The 21808-nt window shown below is 42.1% G+C and overlaps 1 protein-coding gene across 1 annotated transcript in view; it reads left to right on the plus strand.

The window, feature by feature from the left end:
• Positions 1–21808, plus strand: part of LOC8038871 — a 205496-nt gene that overhangs the window by 159702 nt on the left and 23986 nt on the right. The window contains exons 3-5 of the mRNA XM_040213825.3: positions 18868–18956; positions 20082–20174; positions 21408–21467. Coding sequence (XP_040069759.1) covers positions 18868–18956; positions 20082–20174; positions 21408–21467 — 242 coding nt within the window. The remainder of the gene's footprint in view (positions 1–18867; positions 18957–20081; positions 20175–21407; positions 21468–21808) is intronic.

Raw genomic sequence — 21808 nt, forward strand, 5'->3', positions numbered from 1 at the left:
TTACTTTTCCTGGGTTTAAGATGTATATTTTTTTAAACTTTTGGACTAATAAAGCGTGTCTTCTAAACAAAAATAAATCGTGTGTAGTTAATGGCTCTTAACGTGTCATGGCCACTACTCCAGTGCATTCAGGTGATGAATTCAAGAATAAAACATCCGTGCAGAAACATTCACTAAACTAAACCGCTTGTGTTGTCTATTATCCTCCATTTTCTTTATTCAACTTAATTGTCCTTCTTTGTGGACATTCAATAAGTTGAATGAAAGTATTGCATTTCTCATAAAGAATACAAATAGGCAAAACATATGACTGCATTTTAGCAAAACGCCTGAGCAAAACGCCAAAGCAAAACGCATGAGCAATGAATAAACTAATAATTCAATGATAACAAGAAAAAATAGATATATTTCTGCAAAGCAGGCACCACAAACAGGTAATAAAAATTACAACTTAAATTGTGCACACCATCCTAATTGAGAGACAATAAAAGAAAAGCAGGGCAGTATGCGTACGGGTATACATGGGATACGATGCTCTCTAGTACGACATTCCATTCCGCGATAGCCAACGTTAACATGTAATTATTATATGCGTTAGAGGCTCCGGAGTTGAGCTGGCACGCAGTAAGAGTTCGTTAGTCTAATGGAGCACGAAGAAGGGTGATTTCAGAGCTTGCTTTTATCTCGGGAGTATAGCGTTTTCATTGTGGAAGAAGCAGAGGTGGTAACATTTGCGGCACGTATACCTAATGTAGTTAGGTCCTATTATGCTTTTAATACCCAGGTCGTACGGTTTTTTGGGCCGAAATTTCTCGTCCAGGAACATAGCTAGGACTTAAAAAGACCTTCAAAGCCAACAGAGAACCAAACTTTACCTTCCTTTTGTAACATTTAGCAGGGAAAAAACTTCCCCGCTAGATTTAGCGGCAAAGTTTTCACACTAAATTTAGCGGAAAAAACTCTCCGCTATATTTAGTGGGGAAACTTTCCCCCTAAATGGGATGCGAGGAGGAGAGAAGGAGGGGCGTACCCTCCTCTCAGTACCTTCCCCTCCTTCTCCTCAAGAGCTGCTCTCTAATTGGGCGTTATAGGGGATTGTAAACGTCTTTCATTTTTTTTTTCTGAAAATACGACAGAAAATATGGCACATTTTTCAAATATCTTAGACATGCCAAAAATGTGGCAAATCTTTTTCGTATATATGTTTAGAAATACGCTAAAAAAAATGACACAATTTTAAATCAACGTGAGGCGTACTACTAGAATGGTATGATTATAATCTTGCAAATATAGTGCATGAAGTAATAGTGAAACTTGAGACAATTTAACCCAGAGAAAGAGAAGGCTTTCGAAAGAGGAAATACTAACGCGCATGTCATAACAAGATGCTAGACGGTCATCATTAGATGGGGGAAAGGCGGAGGGGATAAGAGCTGATAAGGAATAAAATTGTGAAAGTGAAGAGGGGACACCATTCAACCCAAAGGGCCACCCCTCTTTACTTTCACAGATGGGCGGCACTGCAAGGGCCGAGCCCTAAATACTGATAGAGTTCGGCCGATACTTGGATCCTATCGCCCGCCTGAAGAAGGGGACTCCGCGTAGCCACAATGGGAAGGTTTGTGTTGTTGGCTACTTTATTTTCCATGTCCTAGTTCAAATTCGCGGTCAGAAGTTACTTTTTAAACACAATTGCTTGTACTCTGAATATGTTTTGTTCGAAATTCGTCACTCCGTCCCAGCGCCGATCATACTTTATTTATCTTCAAAATCATTCGTCATATATAAGCTTTTTATGTTGGTTTAAAAAAAATTATATCTCAAACAGAAAGGAATCTGCATCGCCTCTCCTGGATGGCTTCCGTCGCAACGCTGAATTTTGGCGCTGGTCAGTTAGTTTTTGTGACATTTTATTCAAAGTATTGAGGTTCATTTTTGAGAACACACGAATGACTTCAAGTTCATATACTGTTAAGGGATTGTAGCAGATAAGTACGTTTGAGCCGCTGATTGTGTGTACAGTACTAAAGGCGCTAAAATTAAAGAGAAACACGTTCATTACGATGACGGGTCGTCGTATGCCTACCGTGCATAATCGAGAGCGGGTCCAAAGTTCGATGCCACAAAATGTTAGGTTGGCGGTTGCCCGACATCCAGCAGTGGTTCCTTCCAGCATGTTGGAAAGAGGGCTAAAACTCTTTCATTATGAAGGGTTCTGCCAAAATGGTTGTCCGTGCAGCCAAAGACGAGATTCATAGATATGAGGGGCCGTGGGGGGGGGGGGGGGGGGGGGGGGGGGAGGGTATGCGGCAGAAACTATTAGCCCCGAGAGCGAACACAAGCGTCGCTGCGGTCGCCGCGCCCTGATTGGGTGAGGTGTACCGTGACGTCAGCGCGAGTATCCCGCTCCACGATCTCGCATCGGGTCGCTTCCCAGCACCGGTTTCCTGGTTTGGCGTTGTGTGCCGCAAGCTCTTCGAGGAGACGGACTTCGTTTACCCGGTGTACAAGACATTGAGTTAGGCCGATATTAACGTGCTTCCGTACATTTTATAAGCCTGCTTGCCCCTTTTACCTTTAAAATTGGGTTACACATCCCGAAAACTATCGGCGGAGGCAATTACGCCGATGAACCTCCCCGTCCGTCCACACGACGCAAGGCAATCTTGAGAGGGGTCGGTGAAGCGGTGACGCAAGTGTTTCAGACGCTGGAATTCTGTTCCTTGCATGTTCATGATTTAGGACGATATTACATCCCGCTTTCAAAGCATCTGAAGCGGCCTTTATATCATGGGCCTTTCGGTGGTCGGCAAATTAGCTCGCGACCCCGACTCTGCGCTGCCACTCTGCATGCGCTGGTTTGCAGATGTTTTAAAGGCCCTGCGTCTGATGATCTTTGAAGTGCTCATGGAACAGGGTTGTTTTACATAAATGTAGCTTCTTCTTGAATCAATTATATAGTTTATACGCGTATGCAGGCATATTTCTTAGAGGATTCACAATTACTGGAAATTAGTTTGTATGGTAGCCGCAAAAACGGACGAATTTCCCCCAGTTGCCTCTATGATATGTAGTAAACTGCCCAAAATATGCACAGCAATAGTGCCGTAATTTGGAATGTTTATACTTTTTCCTGACATTCTTTATTACAGCCTTTGATATTCGGAAAATACACCGTTTAGTCTGAATTGTCATTTCCATTTAAGAGTCACTGCCGCAGGTCCCCAAAAGCTTCCTCAGCCTCCAAACTCCCTGCAACTGGACTCTCTGACAACAGAGGAAAACTGGAGTAAAAGCAAGCATTCGAACGTCTGTCCAGTGGTAGATGCAGCATTGGTAGCAGAAAATGTGGAACCTGTAAAGGCCGACAGTCTGCGTGAGAAAAGCTTTTGGTGCTTTAGCTTCAGGACAATTCGATTTAAGTAAAATCTCAATTTTAGGGCTTAATGAACTAATAACGAGCTAGACACCATAACTTACGTTTGTTATATATTACTTGAGGATTGATATAAACAAGTCCGCAGATACCACCCGTGTAGTCCATTGAACTACTATCCGAATCCAGCAAAGGTCAAGCGCGATTAATGTATATAATAAATGTTCCTTGTTTGTTTTTTTTTACTTTGCCCCTGCACTTGGACTGTCTTACTTGTGATTCTCTCCCCATGGCCGAGACTGTATTTAGCACGTTGCTCGAGCAGCATGCAGCTTTTCTGCTTCGGCGATCTTGTTTAAAAACAGAGATACAAAAAAAATAGTATACGTAATTTGCCAATTCATTCGGACCATCAGCAGCGTTTATTGTGCGAGATGTAAATCTGTAGTGATGCCCCTGGAATTGTGGCCACATTTCTTTATTTTCACATACCAACTGTGGTTCATGCGTTGCCTGGCCTGTCAGCCATGCTTAAAATGTTCGTTGAAGTTTCGCCTGTAGCTACAGGCCATACCTCAATAAAGGCATATATAAAAATTTACACTTCCTACGAAAAACACGCCAAAAAAAATTAAACAGAAACGAGCGCGCCGACAGCTAGCGTCGTCACAGCCTCCACAGGGCGAGCGGGGCGAATCGGGGAAATCTCGCCGTGACGTCACCCCGGTTCGCCGTAAGGGGGCGCCAGGCGAACTTCTCGGGGCTATATTCGAAGTGGAAGCTCCTCCCACATCTTTTCCCTTTGGCAGAGCGGACGGCGGAGAGGAGGTTGCATCCTCTCCAGCGTTCTTCGCACTACTAAAGTGGAAAGAGGTGGGAGGAGCTTCCACTTCATTCTTGACCTGCCACCGGCTATAGTAATTTCTTTTTTTGACGAGAGTAGAAAGTTGGGCAAGTTGGTGATTCATAATGATTAAAAAGCGTGACGGGACAACGGACAAAGAAGGAGACAGACACAGCGCTACTTGCAACTGAACTTTATTTCCGCTGCAGCTCGATTTATATTTCCGGCAACAACACAAACAAGTTAGGAATATATAAAATACACATCGTAAAAATCTTCAGAAACAACATAAAAAGGCTAAAATTCCTGCATTACTCATCGGCACCCACCCGAAACTAGTCATGCTCGGTCAAGAAACTGCAATTCTTTTTCGGATAACGATAAACAGGGTGCGCTGACACATGGCAGCCTTAATCTAGTAATTTCTCGAGCCTCGAGTATTTCCCATGTGGTTTTGTCTTTGTTTTTGTTTAGTTTTTGTTTAACAGAGTGTAAAGTACTAAACAAAAACAAAACCACAAGGGAAATACTCGAGGCTCAAGAAATGGCTAGATAAGGGCTGCAATGTGTCAGCGCACCCTCTTTATCGTTATCCGAAAAAGAATTGCAGTTCCTTGACCGAGCATGACTAGTTTCGGGTAGGTGCCTATGAGTGATGCAGGCATTTTAGCCTTTTTATGTTTTTTTTAAAGATTTTTAAAATGTGCATTTTATATCTTCCTAACTTGTTTGTGTTTTTGCTGGTAATAAAAACCGAGCTGCAGCGGAAATAAAGTTTAGTTGTAAGTAGCGCTGTGTCTGTGTCTCCTTCTGTGTCCGTTGTCCTGTCGCGCTTTTTAATCATAAATTTTTTGTCTTCTTTTTTTCCAAGTTTGTAAAAATATTTTGGATGAATATTATACATATTTACAAAAATACATTTTAAATGCACTCAAGTCGTCTGGAACTATATATTTGCGAAGTATACTTTTTGTAGTATTAGTCTATATCTATGTATTCATTTTCGATTTACAATGTACTTCTGAAATGTTCTCGGAATATATTAATCTAGCATATATGTGCTTAGGCGCATTTGAAAAATCTTCGAGGTTACTTTTGAAACAAAAACTTAATTTATGTGCTAAAGTGTATTTTTGCATTTAAGTCAAAACTTCGCAATAATATTTTAACATATCCTCAGTGAAGCTGCAAATATAAATTTCAGTAGAGTCGATTGCTGGGCTAGTTGGTTTTGGAATTTGGAATACATTTTAGCGCTCAAAAAACAGGGACAAAGAGGCGAGAAACAAGCGCACTGTGCTGTCTGTTTCTCGCCTCTTTGTCCCTGTTTTTTGAGCGCTAAAATGTATTCCAAATTGCAAATATAATGTTTATTTGAAAGGCACTTGAAGTACAAAGTGGCATATTTTGGGCGCATTGCGTTTTGCTAAGGGAAGTTAGGTGGCGTGCTATCTGGGTAGGCATGTGCGTTGTGCTAATGGAGGTTGGAAGCTTTTGGAGGTGACATGACGCCCCCAGAGGTGAAGTCAGAAGTGAGGAGGCAAACGGCCCCAACGATGTCTCACAGCAGCTGTTTTGGTCCACAGTTATGGTTTTACCTCTGGTGGTGTCATGTCGACTCCAGAAGCTTTCTACCTCCATGCTTGTGGTACACTGTTATCTTGACAGAATATATCTGAAAGCACGTTTCTGGATGGTTTCAAGCTGGGTGATAAGATAAGTTTTATATGTGCTCCAGATAAAAGCAGGATATCCACACTCTAAACAGATGAATGTTTCATAGGCTGATTGACAAAGTTTCGAAGGAGCGGAGCGCAAGCCGTGCCATATGTTCCTCAGAGTTTGGAATGCAGCTAAAGAAAAAAAAATATTGCGGGAGACCCAGGATCAGGGGAATGCAAAGTGCACACCCATGACAGATTTTTCGGGTTCGGCTTCAACAAAGTAGGCGCACGCTTAGGTAGGGCGATTAGGAGTGAATTGGTCTAGATTCAGTTCGAGTGGTTTTGGCAGGTTGATGAGTAGGAGCACGAATTCAGTATTTTGGTGAATTATGTCTGCGAGGGGTTTTGTGTAAATTTCAAGAATAAATATGGATCTTCGAAACGTCGCACTTCAAAGAGTATAGAGTTTGAGATATATTTGTTTAAAATAAGAAAAAAAGCAGTGGGCAAGCACTGAGCCCTAAGGAACCCCTGGCGTAACGCTGCACTGCCCAGATTCGAAGCTATTCACAACTAAGAAGGGTAATTGGGAAGAAATAAAGCCACAAGCTGTAGAATTACCTTTCCGTCGGTTTTAAATCAGGACAGTGTGTTGGTGAAAATGGTGTCTCGATCCAAGTCCTTCGAGTAACCCCGTAATCTCAAATATTTTGATTATAAAAGCTTTGAGGCTTGTGCCTGGGTTAGAGGTAAAATGTAGTAAACCGTGTCATAATAAATAAAAATACTCAAAAGCTATGTTGATATACAAAAATGTTATATATCAAATACTAAACGTAAAAAAAAAATAAAAAAACTTTTGGGTAATTAACGGCGCCATTTCTCGAGCGACGCAGACGGTGCTCGTTGACTTGGAGACGCCGTCGACAGATAGCGCATGCATCGAATGTGCGCGAGACGCGCAGCTTCTGAATTCGAGAGCAGACGATCTAGCGGAAGTTTTTCAATGCATACACCATCGTCGGCAGCGTCTACGAGCTAACGAACACCTTCTCCGTCGCCCGAGAAATGGCACCGTAGATTGCCCAAAACAGTTGTTTTGTTGTTATTAATGTTTAAACGATGTAAGTTTATCCGTTATATTCATATTAAAAAAGCGAGAGAAAAAAAAGACGGAACAAAAAGACGAAGAAGCACACAGGACAAGCGCTAACTCGCAACTAAAGTTTATTAAATGCTTCCAACCTTGCTATCACCGTGCACGCGCGTAATCTCGTCTCAACGAAAAACGGCGTACCACGAAATCAGCCGTTTTGTCCCGTCTTTTTGTGCGCTTTTATAATATGAATGTCAATTACCAACTTGCCCAGCAGACCAAGTTTTTACAATCCGTTGATATTTTATCTTACGGGTACACCACCTAGCCGCAGCTCTGCAGTAAATCCGAGTGCAATACGCCAAGAAACCTAATTTTACTGACCGTCCAAAGTGGCATGAAGGCGTTAGTGTTACCGCTGTGTGTAAGCTAGCGATACCAGTCTATAATTTAGACGTAACGAGCGGTAACCGTTCTTGAATACTCGAACGACCTTTTGTGACCTCCAGTAACAAGGCAGACGCCATTCAACTGATACTGCATAAGTATTAGTTTCAGGAACTCCCTTGATATGTCTTCGGGATTTTGAAAATTTTGAAAGAAGTAATATCAGGTATGCACTCGGGGGATTAGGGAACTTTTATACGATCTATACGACCTGCTACACCAGTCGAGGATACAGTTATTGTTGCCGCCGCGCAATCTGATGCAGGTGGCATCTCGGAGATGTCGAGAAGATTATCGTAGGTGAAAGCCGAAGCAACGATCTCGTTTATTACGGAGGGAAGCAATTCTATGGGCACCAGGGCAACCATTACCCTCAACTAAACGCATTTACTTCGTGGTGTCATTTGCAGAAGTCAAGGACCAAATATTTTGGGCATTCGATTGTGTCATAGCAGGCACAGCTGAATGACTATGTATTTTTTTTTCCTAGTGTCGTGGGTAACTCTTGAAGGCTAGCATAGCAGGAGCTTATGCTTACACCAAAGATGCCGAAGGCGAATTATTTATTATTGACTTTAAAATTCAAAATTTTCAGATGCGGAGTAAATGAATAAAAGGGTTGGTGTTAACATAAATGTTGTGTTTGGATTAATATATAACCCCGAATCACTTAAAAATAAATACTGATTAAATTACAAATAACTGCTCCAAAAGTCAGTTATTTCCCTTCACTGCTTGTTTATTTATCCATGTTCTATGAAAAGCCCCCTAGAAGGCGCTGCATAAGGGAGCGGGGGCTGGATGATGCGTTCATAAATAAAAACCTTACACAGTTCAGGTGAGTGCAAACGCATACAGTACATTTCCTCATAACGACCCAATAAAAAATTGCGACTATGAAAAATATGAAGAGACACACTTGTAAATGTGTTTCCAGCTTCTGTAGTAAAACAAACATTGATACTTCCGTGTGGAAACGTCGGGGTTTTCATAATATATATTGGAGTGGGGCAGGCCGTTCTAGTCAACGATTGTCTGGGTAAAGATGGCGTGGCTGAATGCGTTGGAGGGACCAGATTAACCTGCAATCGGTTCGGAATCGCTGAGTCGAGCAGATGACCTCAAGGCAGGAGGTAGTAAGGCGTTGTGGAGCGTAGGACGATAGTAATACATTTTCTGCAAAATTAAAAGTCGAGCAATTTTGTGGCGAATTCGCAATGGTGGAAGATTTAGTAGGCTTTTTTTGATCGAAGCGAATGTAAGTGCGGTCCCCTCCGGGCATGATACATTTTGCAGTTAGGTTCTGAATTCATTTCAGGTTGTTAACAAAATAGGTTTCATGACGGTTCCAAACTTATGCCGCATACTTCAGTAATATAGCTTGCGTAAATTCTGTATGCCATTTTTTTAATTAAATTGTAAGATTGTCTTTAGAAAGAAAAAAAATGGAAGACGTTTACAATCTCCTGTAAGGCAGAATTAGAGCACAGCTTTTGAGGGAAAAGGAGGGGAGGGTATGCGGCTGAACCTCCTTCGTAACCTCTTCTACTCTACTCCTCCTCTTCTTCTCCCCCTCCCCCTCCACCTTTCTCATCCTCCCCTCAATTTCCTCCTCCTTTCATTCTCCTCGCCTTATCCATCCTTCCTCGTCCCCCTCCTCCTCCCTCCTCCTTTCTCTCCCTCCCTGCCCCTCCCTTCCCTTTTCTCTCGTGACGTCACTCGTAACCCTAGTTACCCTCTTGACGTTACTAGTGAAGGCCTCGTGAAGGTTGTGAACTTCGTAGTGACCTTCACGAGTGATCTTCGTGACGTCACTCCAGGCCCTAGTGACCCTCGTGACGTCACATGTGGCTACGTCGATATGGGAAACGTTTCATAATGCAACGCACGGTTACGCCGACGGTGACGGTGATCGTGACGGTGACGCCGCCATAGCAGGAAACAAACGCCTAAAAGCTGTGCTTTAAAAAAAAAAAAAAAGAAATCACGGCGCGTAAAAATGACGAGCGAGTTTCGCACTTTTATTTGAAAATTAACTTAGACCAGGTTGGTAAAGATGATTTGAAAAACACAGTAGACTAAAATACGTTGGGACGAAGACACACAGTACAGTTAAAAGATCTGTAATGTATGTCTCTGTCCCTACATGTTTTATTCTTTCGTGTTTTTCAAAAGTACATTTATTTTAAGCATGAAGGAACTCGTTTGCACCCCCACCTTACTTTTTTTTTTATAAAAATATTATTGCGGTTTCTGTTCTCTGTATTTTAAAATGTAAAAAAAAAAGTTGAAATTTCAACTTGAAATTTGAAGGCAATTTCACGAATTAAATGTCGAGAATTTGAAGTTCTTACGAAGTAATGCATTTTTATTTCATCTTGACCATTGCTCGCAATGTGCATCACACCAGTCACTTTGGCTGCGCCCGCAATGCATAAAGGGAACTATGTATGGTCTTTCTGCAAGTGCAAAAATCTGGCTGGACATCCGCGCATGTAGAGGACGCGAGAAGCCCTCTTTGCCACTACCGCTTAACTTCTGTAAACTAAAGTCATGGAAGCTTTTTCGCATGCGCCGAGCACTTGGTGAAATTGGCATATTGAATAAAAATGTGAGCATTTGACTTAACTAATATACAACTGAAGATACCGATAATGTGAATGTAGCATTCAACACATCATTTTTTCAGAGATATATTTATTGGCGAGAGCAAATTGGTTTGATTCCGTGTATATCAAATACTCGGTGTTTTTTTTTTCTCAACGTTTATTTACAATTTTCTCAAATTCGGAGTTTCATTTCGCTATGTTGTCAATTTTTAAAGTTTGGCTCTAAATGCGCAAGAACTCTCCAACATCCCGTGATATTTCTTCATCATAATTTTGCGTTAGTGCGCGTGATATACGTAATAGTCTACTCTCCCAAGACAAAACTTGCAAACAAATGAGGTTACAAGAGGGTGATACCCTACAATCTAGAAGCTAACGAACGTAATTGCTGGGAAACTAGTTTTCTTCTGATATTATTGCACCACTTCACCCATCGGTTGAACAAACCCGGGGGAGCGCCGAGCAGAAAAATACAGAAATTGCAGCCACCCCTCCCCTAATTATCATAAAATTGAAGGGTCCGTAGCTTTCACTGTTATAAAAAAGAATAATACTTTTTCCCCTAAGAAGCAAAAATAGTATGACTCAAAGTGGGAGCCTGAACATTGATTTTTATCGTGACCAAGAAGTTGATCGACCGGTTGTCCTGGCCGAACCTTGTCAGATAAGCGGTAATCCCCCATTTGTCAATTATCGTAGTTTTGTAAGAAACCAATTATCCTGTGCTGCCAACCAGGTGTCTCCAAACCCCGGTCCGCGGTCCAAATCCTGCCAACGGAAGCCTTCCGACAGGCCCGTGGCTGGCCACGCGGTCCTTTCCATAAAGCCCCGCCTATGGTCTTCTTAGCACGGACCCAGTGCTGATGATTTACGTGGTTGGAACGCGCACCAACCACGTAAACAAGCAAACAAAATAAAAAATCGGTGTATTGTAAGGCTTGTTTTCTCGTGATAATATTAATTGGAAGTGATCATCACAATCATGGTTATTCTTAGTTCCCTGGTTCATATTTGTATAACTGTATATGTTAAAACTCATTTGCGCTCCACGTATAATAATACGAAAGCATGAAGTGACCCATGGAGCGAAGCGGCCGTTGTCTGTAACCGTCTGTAGCAAAAACCGGCACCAAAATTGCCATTTACAGTAAAACACAAAGAGAAGCACAGCAACGCAGATGCCTCGTCACGCAAGCCAGCGGGTGCGCTCAAGGTCGAAGCGGACGCGCTTCAAAAAATAAAACACAAAGAAAAGCACAGCAACGCAGATGCCTCGTCATGGAAGCCAGCGGGTGCGCTCAAGGTCAAAGTCCCTATTGAAAATTCCATCAAGCTACGTAATTTGGGACACTGACTGCCAGTCAGCAGCCTTGGTGGAACGTGATGGACCATCAGACGTCATCTGATGGTCCGTCAGATGACATCTGACTGCCGCTGCCAAGGGATTTTCATCAACAAGGGCAGCATTTATATAAGAGTAAAGCTATACGCACTCAAATATCGCCAAATGCCTCGATAAAACAAAATGTTCGAGAAAAAAAAAAAGAAAAAAAAAAAGCAGCACCACCGCGCATCGAACCCGCGACCACATGCGTACAAATCGGACATCTTAGCCGCTATGCTACGCAACCGTTCTATTCCTTTTATACGAAATGCTTTGGCTGGAAATGCAGTTAAGCCGTCAGCATGTTATGCGAAGCACTCGTACATCACTCGCCGTACTTCAGTTTTACTCACCTGCCATGTAGAGTACTTTCTCGTCGTAGAACGATCCTTTTGTTCGCGCATCACCGGCCCAGTAGAACTGGTACACCCTGTCGTCTTCAACTACACCGCTAAAGTCCCTTACATCGTCGGAACTCACAACAGGCTGGGTCTTGTCGAGTAGAAATTCTACTAAAACATAAGACATTGTAGAGCCCGGGCAGGATCGACAGGTTGGAGCAAGCGGGCAAACAAAACGAGTCGAGAGCGATCGTTCATGAAAGCTCGGCGAAGCGAAGTGCGAAGTGTGTTCGGCGCGCTGGTTCGGCGCTTCGTCGGGCTTCTGATCAAGGTTGTCGGTCGGTTGCGTGTCATATCTCTAACGTCAGCGGTTTTATGGGCTCACGTCCCAAAATCGTTTCCTCGTGCAAACATTACTTTTCGTATTCATAGATTTGACGAAATAGTGGTATCCGAACGAACTTTACGTCCTTTGACCGTACGTCTGTCTGCACGTCAAAGCTTTCTGACGTACAGTCAGAGACAATCGATGTACAGTCAGAATCACCACCAAGACATCCTGATGGCATTTCGCGGCGGCCGACTGCCACCAGGAAACCATCAGAAAGCCGACAAGCGGGGTCTGACTGGAGTTTGACTGTCGGTCAGAGTAACTTGTTGGCCAATCAGACGTGTTTGACGTACAGTCAGGCACAGTCAGCGGTCCACTAGAAAACATTGACTGCCAAGCAGGGTTACATTGATGGATTTTTCCTTCGGGGTGGACGCGCTTCAAACAATAAAACACAAAGAAAAGCACAGCAAAGCAATATTTCGTCACGGAAGCCGTCATGAAGCCGGCAGGGCTCGCCGCGGTTGTGCGGTAGGGGAGCTTGATGTCGCCGCCGCACCATTTTGTGTGATAAGAAGACGTGAGGCGTTGCTTGTAGGAATGCGCTGCGTGTAGGAATGTTTTCGCATTCCTATACGTAAAAAGTCGTGCTGTGCTTAGTGTCATGTGCAGTATCTAAAGTGGCCCTAATTTACCCAGTGGGACCAGGGAACCGGGACATCGCCTCCTGCTGCCATTGGTAAGCTTTGCGGAGGTGACCAATCGCAGCAGGTAGAGATGTGGAAGTATTGCATATTTTCAGAATCGGTTATATCATTTTCATTGGCATTCCGCCCTTTTGAAAGATTAGAAAGTTCTTATGAGCTTTGGTTTATAAGCCTGATAAGGTTCCTGGATTCCAAATACTGTGAAATGTCATAATTTGATAAAATTGCGTTTCAATATTAAGTCAGGTCTGATCAGATCAGATTTTTTTTCCTCAAACATATCCCAAATGGAATACATTATATGAGGGGGGGGGGGGGGGAGATACAACATTCAATCCACAAAATAAAATATAAACAGCAAAACATTGGAAAACATTCGCTGATCACACTTTACAAATGTGAACTACAAATGTCCCGAAATGTATTGGTATCAGTTTCTTGGACGATGTGAACGGCTAAGGATTGCATTACAGTCGGCAATAGCAGGTGAATGGGGCAATTTCGAAATTTGTCAGTTCAGGAGAAGATGAGCTGAATTTTGAGTGGATGATTGAGGCACTTTGAAATGTAATATGGATCTTGGGGATAGAGGCTACGAAATTGCGATCATGAGTAGTAGATGCCATGAAAGAAAACAAGACGGGCTAGTTTGGTTTTTAACGGCTAGAGGTTTTAACTCCAGGTTCGTGAATAGTCATGCATGATGTAGAGTGATGCCTTGTTTTGCACAGATTCCAGCTTGTTAAGAAGGTATGCTTGATGAGGCCACCAGATGATATTGGTGTATTTTAGTGTTGATCGGACAAATGATTTGTAAGTGGTTAGTATGACTGTCTGAGATGAGCCGAAAAGGTTGTGTTTGATGTATCCGAGCGATTTAGATGCAATTGAAACGGTGTTATTGATATGATCGTTCCAGGTGAGGTCCCCTAATTAAATTACCCCTAAGTACTTGTATGTTCGAACTTACTCTATGTCTTCGACGTTAATGAGATATTTCCTTGGCGTGAATGAAAGCAGACTGGCAACTGTTATTAATCTTGTTTTGTTTGTGTTCAGTCTCAGTTACCATGCGCTGCACAAGAGTGAAATCATGTTGAAGTCCTAGTGCTTGACCGTCTGGGTTGGTGATGCGCTGGTAAAATGTCTTATGGGGGATGTTAAGCTAAGAGGCAGGTTGTTTATGTAAATGTGAAATAAAAGCGGACCCACTTCGCTGCCCAGGGAACTCCGGATTTATTGATAATTTAGAAGACTTATTCTCTGCGACATGTTTTGCCTGTTTACGATGCATTCATGCATCCATGCCGTATATCCTTCTTTAATAAGTTTTACTCTAACTTTCAACTTTGTATTTAACTGCTTATCTAGGATTATTTAGTTTTTCCTAGTTTATATTAACTCATTTATTTTCAGACACTCGAGAAAGCAAATTATCCCCGATCCGGCCTTTTAGCCAGACATATTGGGGACCCCTGCTCTACACAAATTTAGTTGTAGAATATCGCATTTCTTTCTCTCAGACTGTGAATAAAAAATGTGGAGTTTATCGGATAAATTTGAATAAGCGAACATTTTATCGGCGATTGTTTTTCTGAGTTTAGTTGATTTATCCGGAAACACGGAAGTTTACATATCGGAATCCTCGGACCACTTTCCTGAACTTTCAGCGTCATCTACGGTCAAGTATTCCGCACAATCATCTAATATGTTATTTCTCATGTTTTTAATCCTGTTATTGGTAATATACACATCAGACGTATATTGCCAATCTAATAATTCCCATCACTTGCACTACGTGTCAAGACTATATGACACTTTTGTAAATATGCTGTTCTATACTTTGAGATGAAAAAGACGTGATTTTGATTTGACGGCTTTGTGTAAAAGCCTGTATGAATTACTTGATTGGACTTATCTAATTTTAGCTATTAACGTCTCTATGGCCCTACCTTTAGAATAGAGGTGCCGGCTGCTTGGCCTTGTTGACGAATTTAATTAATGTTTCGCTCTGTCTGCTGGCGTTTGTCAAACCGCGATAGCCAAGCATAGAATCCTCAACGAAGGAGTAAACCACCCTGTCCGCCGCCCATTATATCGAATCTCTATGAAGGCACGAGAGGCCATCGAATAGTAAACACAGGAAAGATTCGACAATGACATCCTCCAGCCTCTGAACAACCCATAGAATTCCCCAGTAGTGCTCGTTCGGAGGGACGAAACATCAAGTTTCTGAGTCGAATATCATCTACATAACAATGTGACGAAGAAGGACGTCTATCCGCTGCCCCGCATAGACGACATACTTGACCGATTACGCCACGCGAATTACTTTTTGTCGAGGTACTCGAAGACTGGCAACTGGCAGATTGCATTCGACAAGCCAGACCGATCAATGATTGAGTTAATCACACCAGATAAACTAATCGAGTTCAAGGCGATGTAATTTTGGCCTACATACGTCGGCGACATTCCAGCGCGTCTTGATTACAGTTCTGACTGGTTTTACGTCTTCAGTGGCGGATTTGTCTCGCATACCTGGATGACGTCGTAATATTTTCAAGTATCTTCGACGAACGTATGAACCAACTTCGCGCTCTTTTGAAAGCCATTAACCCTATTGAAATATCTCATTTGTATGACACATTTCTTTGTCCAATAAACACATATGAACCATACAAGATATTTAATAACATATAAGAATCATATAAAATCCATATAAGATGTAAAATAACATATAAGAACCATACAAGAATCTTGTGAGAAGTTTCCTATATGGTTTTTATGTGGTCTTCTCTATCTTATATGGTTCTTATATTGTTCTTATATGTTCTTTTATATCTTGTATGATTCATATGTGTTTATTGCACACAACAAATTTCTCATACAAATGGCTTTTTCACCAGAGAAGGCAGCTGAATTAAGACTTACACCGTCAAAGTTACAGTTTGCTTACGGAGAGCTGAAAGTCTTGGGTTATGTTGTGATCAAAGAAAACGTTCGCCAAGACACCGAGATATCTGCTGTTGCCGCGTTTCTCATGCCAACCGAACAAAAGGCATTCCGAAGGCTTATTGGAATCTGCGCATTCTAGAAAAGCTATGTCAAGGACTTCGCACGGTTCGCCGCGCCGCTGACGTATCTCACCAAGGACGCTACTGACCTCGCCTAGTACTTGGTTCTTTGGACCAGCACACCGTCGACACACCGACGCACTGACACACCGTCGCAAGGAACTCGGTACTTGGTGCGATATTGGTACAGACGCAAGACGGCGCCAAACGAGTCATATCGTATGCTGGTCGTGCACTCTCCAGGTTGGTTTCAATTCCTGTGCGGCTGAGAGGGAATACCTTGTGGTCATCCTGGCTATCAGAAATTTGCGTCTGTGCTTATATGGCATCCCTTCCGTATGATTAAAGATCATCAGTTTCTGTAACGGCTCTGGTGCTACTGCTAACGCCTTCGAAAATTTGATATTTTTATTGTCCACAATTCGGGCCGTAAGCACAGTAACACAGACTGCCTCTCCACATCACCGGCGGGCCCAACTCCTGTATGCACAAATGAAGACGACGAGCTTTTACTTGATGCCGTTGACGTTACCGATTTCGCTTCACACCAAGGAGAGGACCCGGAAGTTCGGCCTCTGATTGAGCACCTTTACGGCCGTGGAAGCGCCATTCTCTGCGCGTTCGCAAGTCTGCTTCAGACTTTCTCACTCCGACGCGCGGTCACATATAGAAAAATGACTTCCAGGACAACGCTTCTTCGTGGTTCCTGGTGATCCAAAGTGCACCTTGTGCAGAAATTCACAAAGCAAGTCAATACGACCCGCCTGCCGGACACCAGGGATAGAGTTGCACCCTTGCAACGTTTAAGAAAAAGTATATCTGGCCTTGACTTTCAAAAACAGTGCGCAGTTACTCACGGTGTTGCCGTTGATGACAACGGCGCAAGGCACCGTTCGCACGACTAGACGGACTACTTTAGCCGATTGCGACACCGACGATATTGATTTACTAGGTAGAGATGGACTTGCTTAGACCATTTCTCACATTCACGGAAGAAAACCACTGGGTAATTGTAGGCACATACTACCTCACTCGGTATGTTGAAACGAAATCAATGCCCTTTGAGAATATTTTTGAAGTGGCAACGTTTTGTGTCAGGTTGTCCTCCGGCAAGGCGCACCGCGAGTCGTGATCACTGACCAAGGTTGAGCGTTCATGACACAGCTAACCCAAGTGGTCCTACACCTCAGTGGCACCGGTCACAGTCGATGCACTGCGTATTAATCGCAGAAAAATTGACTAAAAATGGGACTGAACAAAACGCTTTAAGACGATGACAATGCACGTGGACGTGGAACACAAGACCTGGGACGAAGCTCTGCCATACATCACGTTCGCGTACCATTCGTCGGCGCAAGAAACCACAGGGTTTACTCTGCTCGACGTGGTACATGGATGCAAAATAACCACGATGCTTGATGCGATGCCGCCACACGCACCCCACGACGATGCCTTTGACGCTGTCCTGCTAGTCAGTCAGCTCGCTGCAGAATCCCGCCGGTTGGCAAGAATCCGTATTTAAGACCAGCAGCGGTTTGACGCCAGGCGTTACCACCTTCGTCGCCCAGATGTCTTCTTCCAGCCTGGTAAAAAGGTGCGGGTCTGTGCGCCGATAAGTCGCCACAACTCCACCGGAATCTTAAAAAAAAAAAAAAAAAATTGTAACTTTTGTTGTATTAAGTTTCACGCTGGCTTGGACACCTCACCTACGAAGTCATACCTGGCACAACAAGACCTTCATCTCGGTGTCCGCCACTGGATTTCCTATCTGCACAGCATCAACAAAAAAAGGGTGGGGGGTAAAAAAGCATATTTTACGGGTGGGCCAAGTTGATCGAGATTTTTGTAATGAGCCGCCGCAGACTACCGCCGCGAAGGGGCGATAACCCAGCGGGGTTTGTGGGTTAACAGAAGCCACCATTATAACCGAAAAAAAATGCGGAAAAAAAAGTCACGCAACCCTCATCAGCAGAAATGCGTGACGCCGAGAGACGACGTCACTGGAGTATCACGTAATGCTGTGCGAATAGCAACTCTCGTCCACCGCGCCCCTAAATTGTGTACGTTGTGTGTAGGAAGCCCTTCATAAACTGCTCCTGTACTTATTCGTTTCTTTTTTCCCTCTTGACATTGCATCAATTTTATGTAGTTTGTCACACCCCCTATTACGTGCTATTTTTTTATAAATTTTACGCATCGTATCGATGCATTTTTGTTTTTAAAATTGAAAGAATGTCGCGTGCGTTGGCCATTAGGCAGCACACTTGTCTAACATGCGGACTTCCAAGATTCAAATTGTTTTCATGGTTAATTTTTGTTAATCTTCCGTTGATTCTCTAAACTATTCTAGAAATATTACGGTTGTTCTTGCACAGAAATGTACGGAAAATGTCGTCGCTATAAGAACAGCCCTGCGTGGCTTCAGCAGGTCAATCCTTCGCCAGCGTCCCTACACCCTTTATTTTATATTTTGTTTTGGTGCAAGTTCGCCACGTTAAATGTTTAATTTCCCCAGTTTTTCTGTTTTCGCCGCTTGGTATTCCTCATAATCTAACACATTTGTTGCACTGAATGATGACGCTTTTAACACACATTTTGGAGTATATACGTTGTTTTTGACTAATCGTTTGTCAACATATATCTTAGAAGATTACGAAGTCATGGGGTCTTCATGAGCACGTTAAATAAATTTACGAATGAATGGATGTATTATTTATTGAATGATTGTATAATCAAATATTGAGTTCGTAAATAATCTTTTAACTAATTACGTTAAGAATTCAAGGTTGACCTTCTGGTTGATCGCCGCCGCGATAATATGACCCTAGAGCTCTTTTGTCTCTTAATGGCCCAGATGAACATATGCACTCTTGGTCTTCCTCTCCTCTTCGCTGCACTAAATGAACGAAAACAATTAATGAACCAACTATTGAGTCAATGAAGGAAGTAATGTAAAATGCTAAACTAACTTGTTTCCTTTTCTTTTCTTTGCAGCGGTCATCTTCGTGTTTGTCCTCTTAATGGTTATATTCTCCGGTTTCTCCGCCATCGCATCCCTCGTCTTGATCATCGGCCTTTGTACAGTAAGTCAAACCTTGCTCCATCCTAGCTGAATTCATATTTCTATTTAATTGAAAGTGGTGGGGTTTCTATATCTTGTTTTGACAACCTTGTGGGTGCATCGTAAAAAAAGCAAGAATGAGGGAAGCCGGTGTTGATAAAACAGAAAAATAAGAGTAACTGCATGATATTGCCTTAAGGTCGAGAATAAAAATAGAACCACAAGAACCAAAAGAAGAAAACAACATTGCCGGTGACTCCGCGTTGAGCAACTTTAGTTCAAACACTGAGAAAAAGCAATAAAACAAAAATAGTAAAATAATTTTGTAGTTCGGTATTTTTTCTCTCAGTGTTTAAACTCTGAGGAAAATGCTATTTTTTCCTACTTTTTTATGTGGGATAAATATTGCTCCTTGCGTTTAATGACATGATTTTTATGTTCTAGCATTTTAGTTGCATTTGTTTGTTTACTGCCCTTTAATACATTTTTTGTCATTAGGCCTGAACAATGAGGCCAGCGAAGCAGCAAGAGATCCTACCGTAACGTCTTCTATTGAAGAAGCAATTCGTTTCTTCTTCAATTGTTCTCAAAGGTTGTCAGAGTTAATGTCCTAAAGTTTTATTTGTATAATACACGTACAAAATTGAGCGAACTTCAAATAGTTCTACACGAACTATTTCAACCCCATACCACACAATTGACGCAAAATATGAAACTGCTCAAAAATAATAAATGAATAAATAAAATAAAGTTTCTTCGAGAGAAAAAGCTAATTTGCGAAACATAGGTCAGTATCTAGAGGGAGCATTATTTAGATGTTAATTCAGTACAGGATGTATTAATTGTGCATTTCTAGTGGAAAAATTAGTTTTACTTTGTTTGATAAGCGAAGAATTAAAGTATGCATCATTGCTGTATTCTGTCAGTTATTTTTCACTTTCTTTTCGTCTTCGCACTGCTTTTGTTTCCAATCTTCTTAGTGCCTCTGAAAACGAGGATAAAACTCTAGGATTGTCCAACAATTAGCTTCGCAACGAATAGGTTTAAAAGACAGTTACACGTGCAGGATCTCTTAATTGAACTAGATTGTCTCTGTACCCATTTTCATCAAAGTTTCCTTGTCTCTACTTTTGTCTTATGTGGACAGGATAATCGCCTCTTGCTCCTTCCGTGGATAGCCTGTGTGTCAATCACAACTATCCTGGATGTTGCACTCTCTTTCTACTTTCTCGCAGACGCGGTAAGCATTTTTAGTCCTTGAATTATCTGCATGTATACCTTGTCGTCGACGGTCCCTGCAGGGTGTGGAATAAAAGCCCTCCCATAGCATAGAACTCCATTATCGGTCTGAGGTATCGGCTTTACAAAGAGCAAGCGAAAGTTTGATGCTGAGGGCAGCACTAGGTGCGAATGAAGGGTTCATACATAGCTGTGACTGTACTATGTTTCATGTTAAGATGGACCGCATAAAAGCTACCAGCCATCGAAGCCAATCCACTGCCATGAAAGTTTCACCTGATCTTTGCCTCCGGGAGGAGCGAAGCGACAGTCGGGGTGCGTCGTCACGTGATTCACTGACTGCGCTGGATTGGCTGAGATAGCTTCGTGTTTGCTGCGGTCATCGAGCAGCAGGAACGAAGTCAGCTTCGTATATACGTAAAAAAGGCAATTTTAGAAGAAAAAGAAAACAAAACAAAAACCGAATGGTGCGATTAGGTTGTTTGTAAAGTTCGCTATCAATGATTCCTTTTTTTTAACAGCACATTTCAGTGAATTAAATTGTGATTTAGAAGATTTGATATTCACTTTGTTTAATTTTTATATTATTTTATTAAAATATTTGTTTGTTGTTTTTGCTTGTAAAATAGGGTGTTCTTTTGGCTTTAGATAATTTTTTTCACAGTCCTTAGAATTATGATGCACGCTAGAACATATTCGCCTGTCATTCCGCTCCAGTGGTTCCGTTGGAGAATCCCCCCCCCCCCCCCCCCATCAAAAAAAACATTTAATATACAATCTTCCTTTTTTTAATAAAATGTGTTCCCCCATTCCTTTTTTTTCCGTATTCAACTTTGACAATTGTTTTAAAGAGATTGCGCGGAAGAATACAAAACAATACAATTCAATACGTTGAGCGAACACTTCTCAAGTTCAGATTTTCCTTCGGGTGAAGAATCCAGGAAAAGGTTGACAGTGGGCGGTACCTGTTGTCACTTTGATTGCGGGTTTGTAACTGTAACATCACGTTCAATACGTTGTCAATTTTTTCCACTTTCCTTTTCAAGACATAACAAAAATCCTTATCGCAGTAACCTAACACATACTCCAATTTCTTTTGTTATTTAAAAAAGAAAGAAAGATGACTTGTACCAGCTTCTGTGTGTGTCTTTTATACTTTCCGTTTTGCGTTTAAGCTCATAAAGTGACTTGCTCCAAACGTTTTGGTTTTGATTCAATTCCATTTTGTTCGCAGCTGAGTGACCTGGTGACTATTATATTCTGCATTGTGGACTACACCATTTGTGCATTAAACGTAAGGACATTCTTTATTCACAGCCAGTTGTTAACTGAATACAGAATCAAATAATAATTATATATTTATTCAGTGAGTGAATTGCGGGTAGACGTAGGTGGACTCTGCTGTAAACGCCTTTAAGCACCGTTTACTTTATTTACAATGACTATACTTTAAAAAAAAAAGAAAACTTGCTTGTTAGTTCTATATCGTCGAATGAAAGCGCAGCACGTCTATCAATGTACAACCAACTAGCCCAAACCTAAGTCCAAGGTTTATTAACACCTTTTTTATTTCTTTTTGGCTCCGTTTGAATGTGACAGTATTTAATCAAGAGTCTATGCCCGAGGTTAGTCTCT

Source organism: Ixodes scapularis, unplaced genomic scaffold, assembly GCF_016920785.2.
Source record: "Ixodes scapularis isolate PalLabHiFi unplaced genomic scaffold, ASM1692078v2 PGA_scaffold13__105_contigs__length_92229423, whole genome shotgun sequence".
In the NCBI taxonomy this organism is placed as follows: Eukaryota; Metazoa; Arthropoda; class Arachnida; order Ixodida; family Ixodidae; genus Ixodes; species Ixodes scapularis.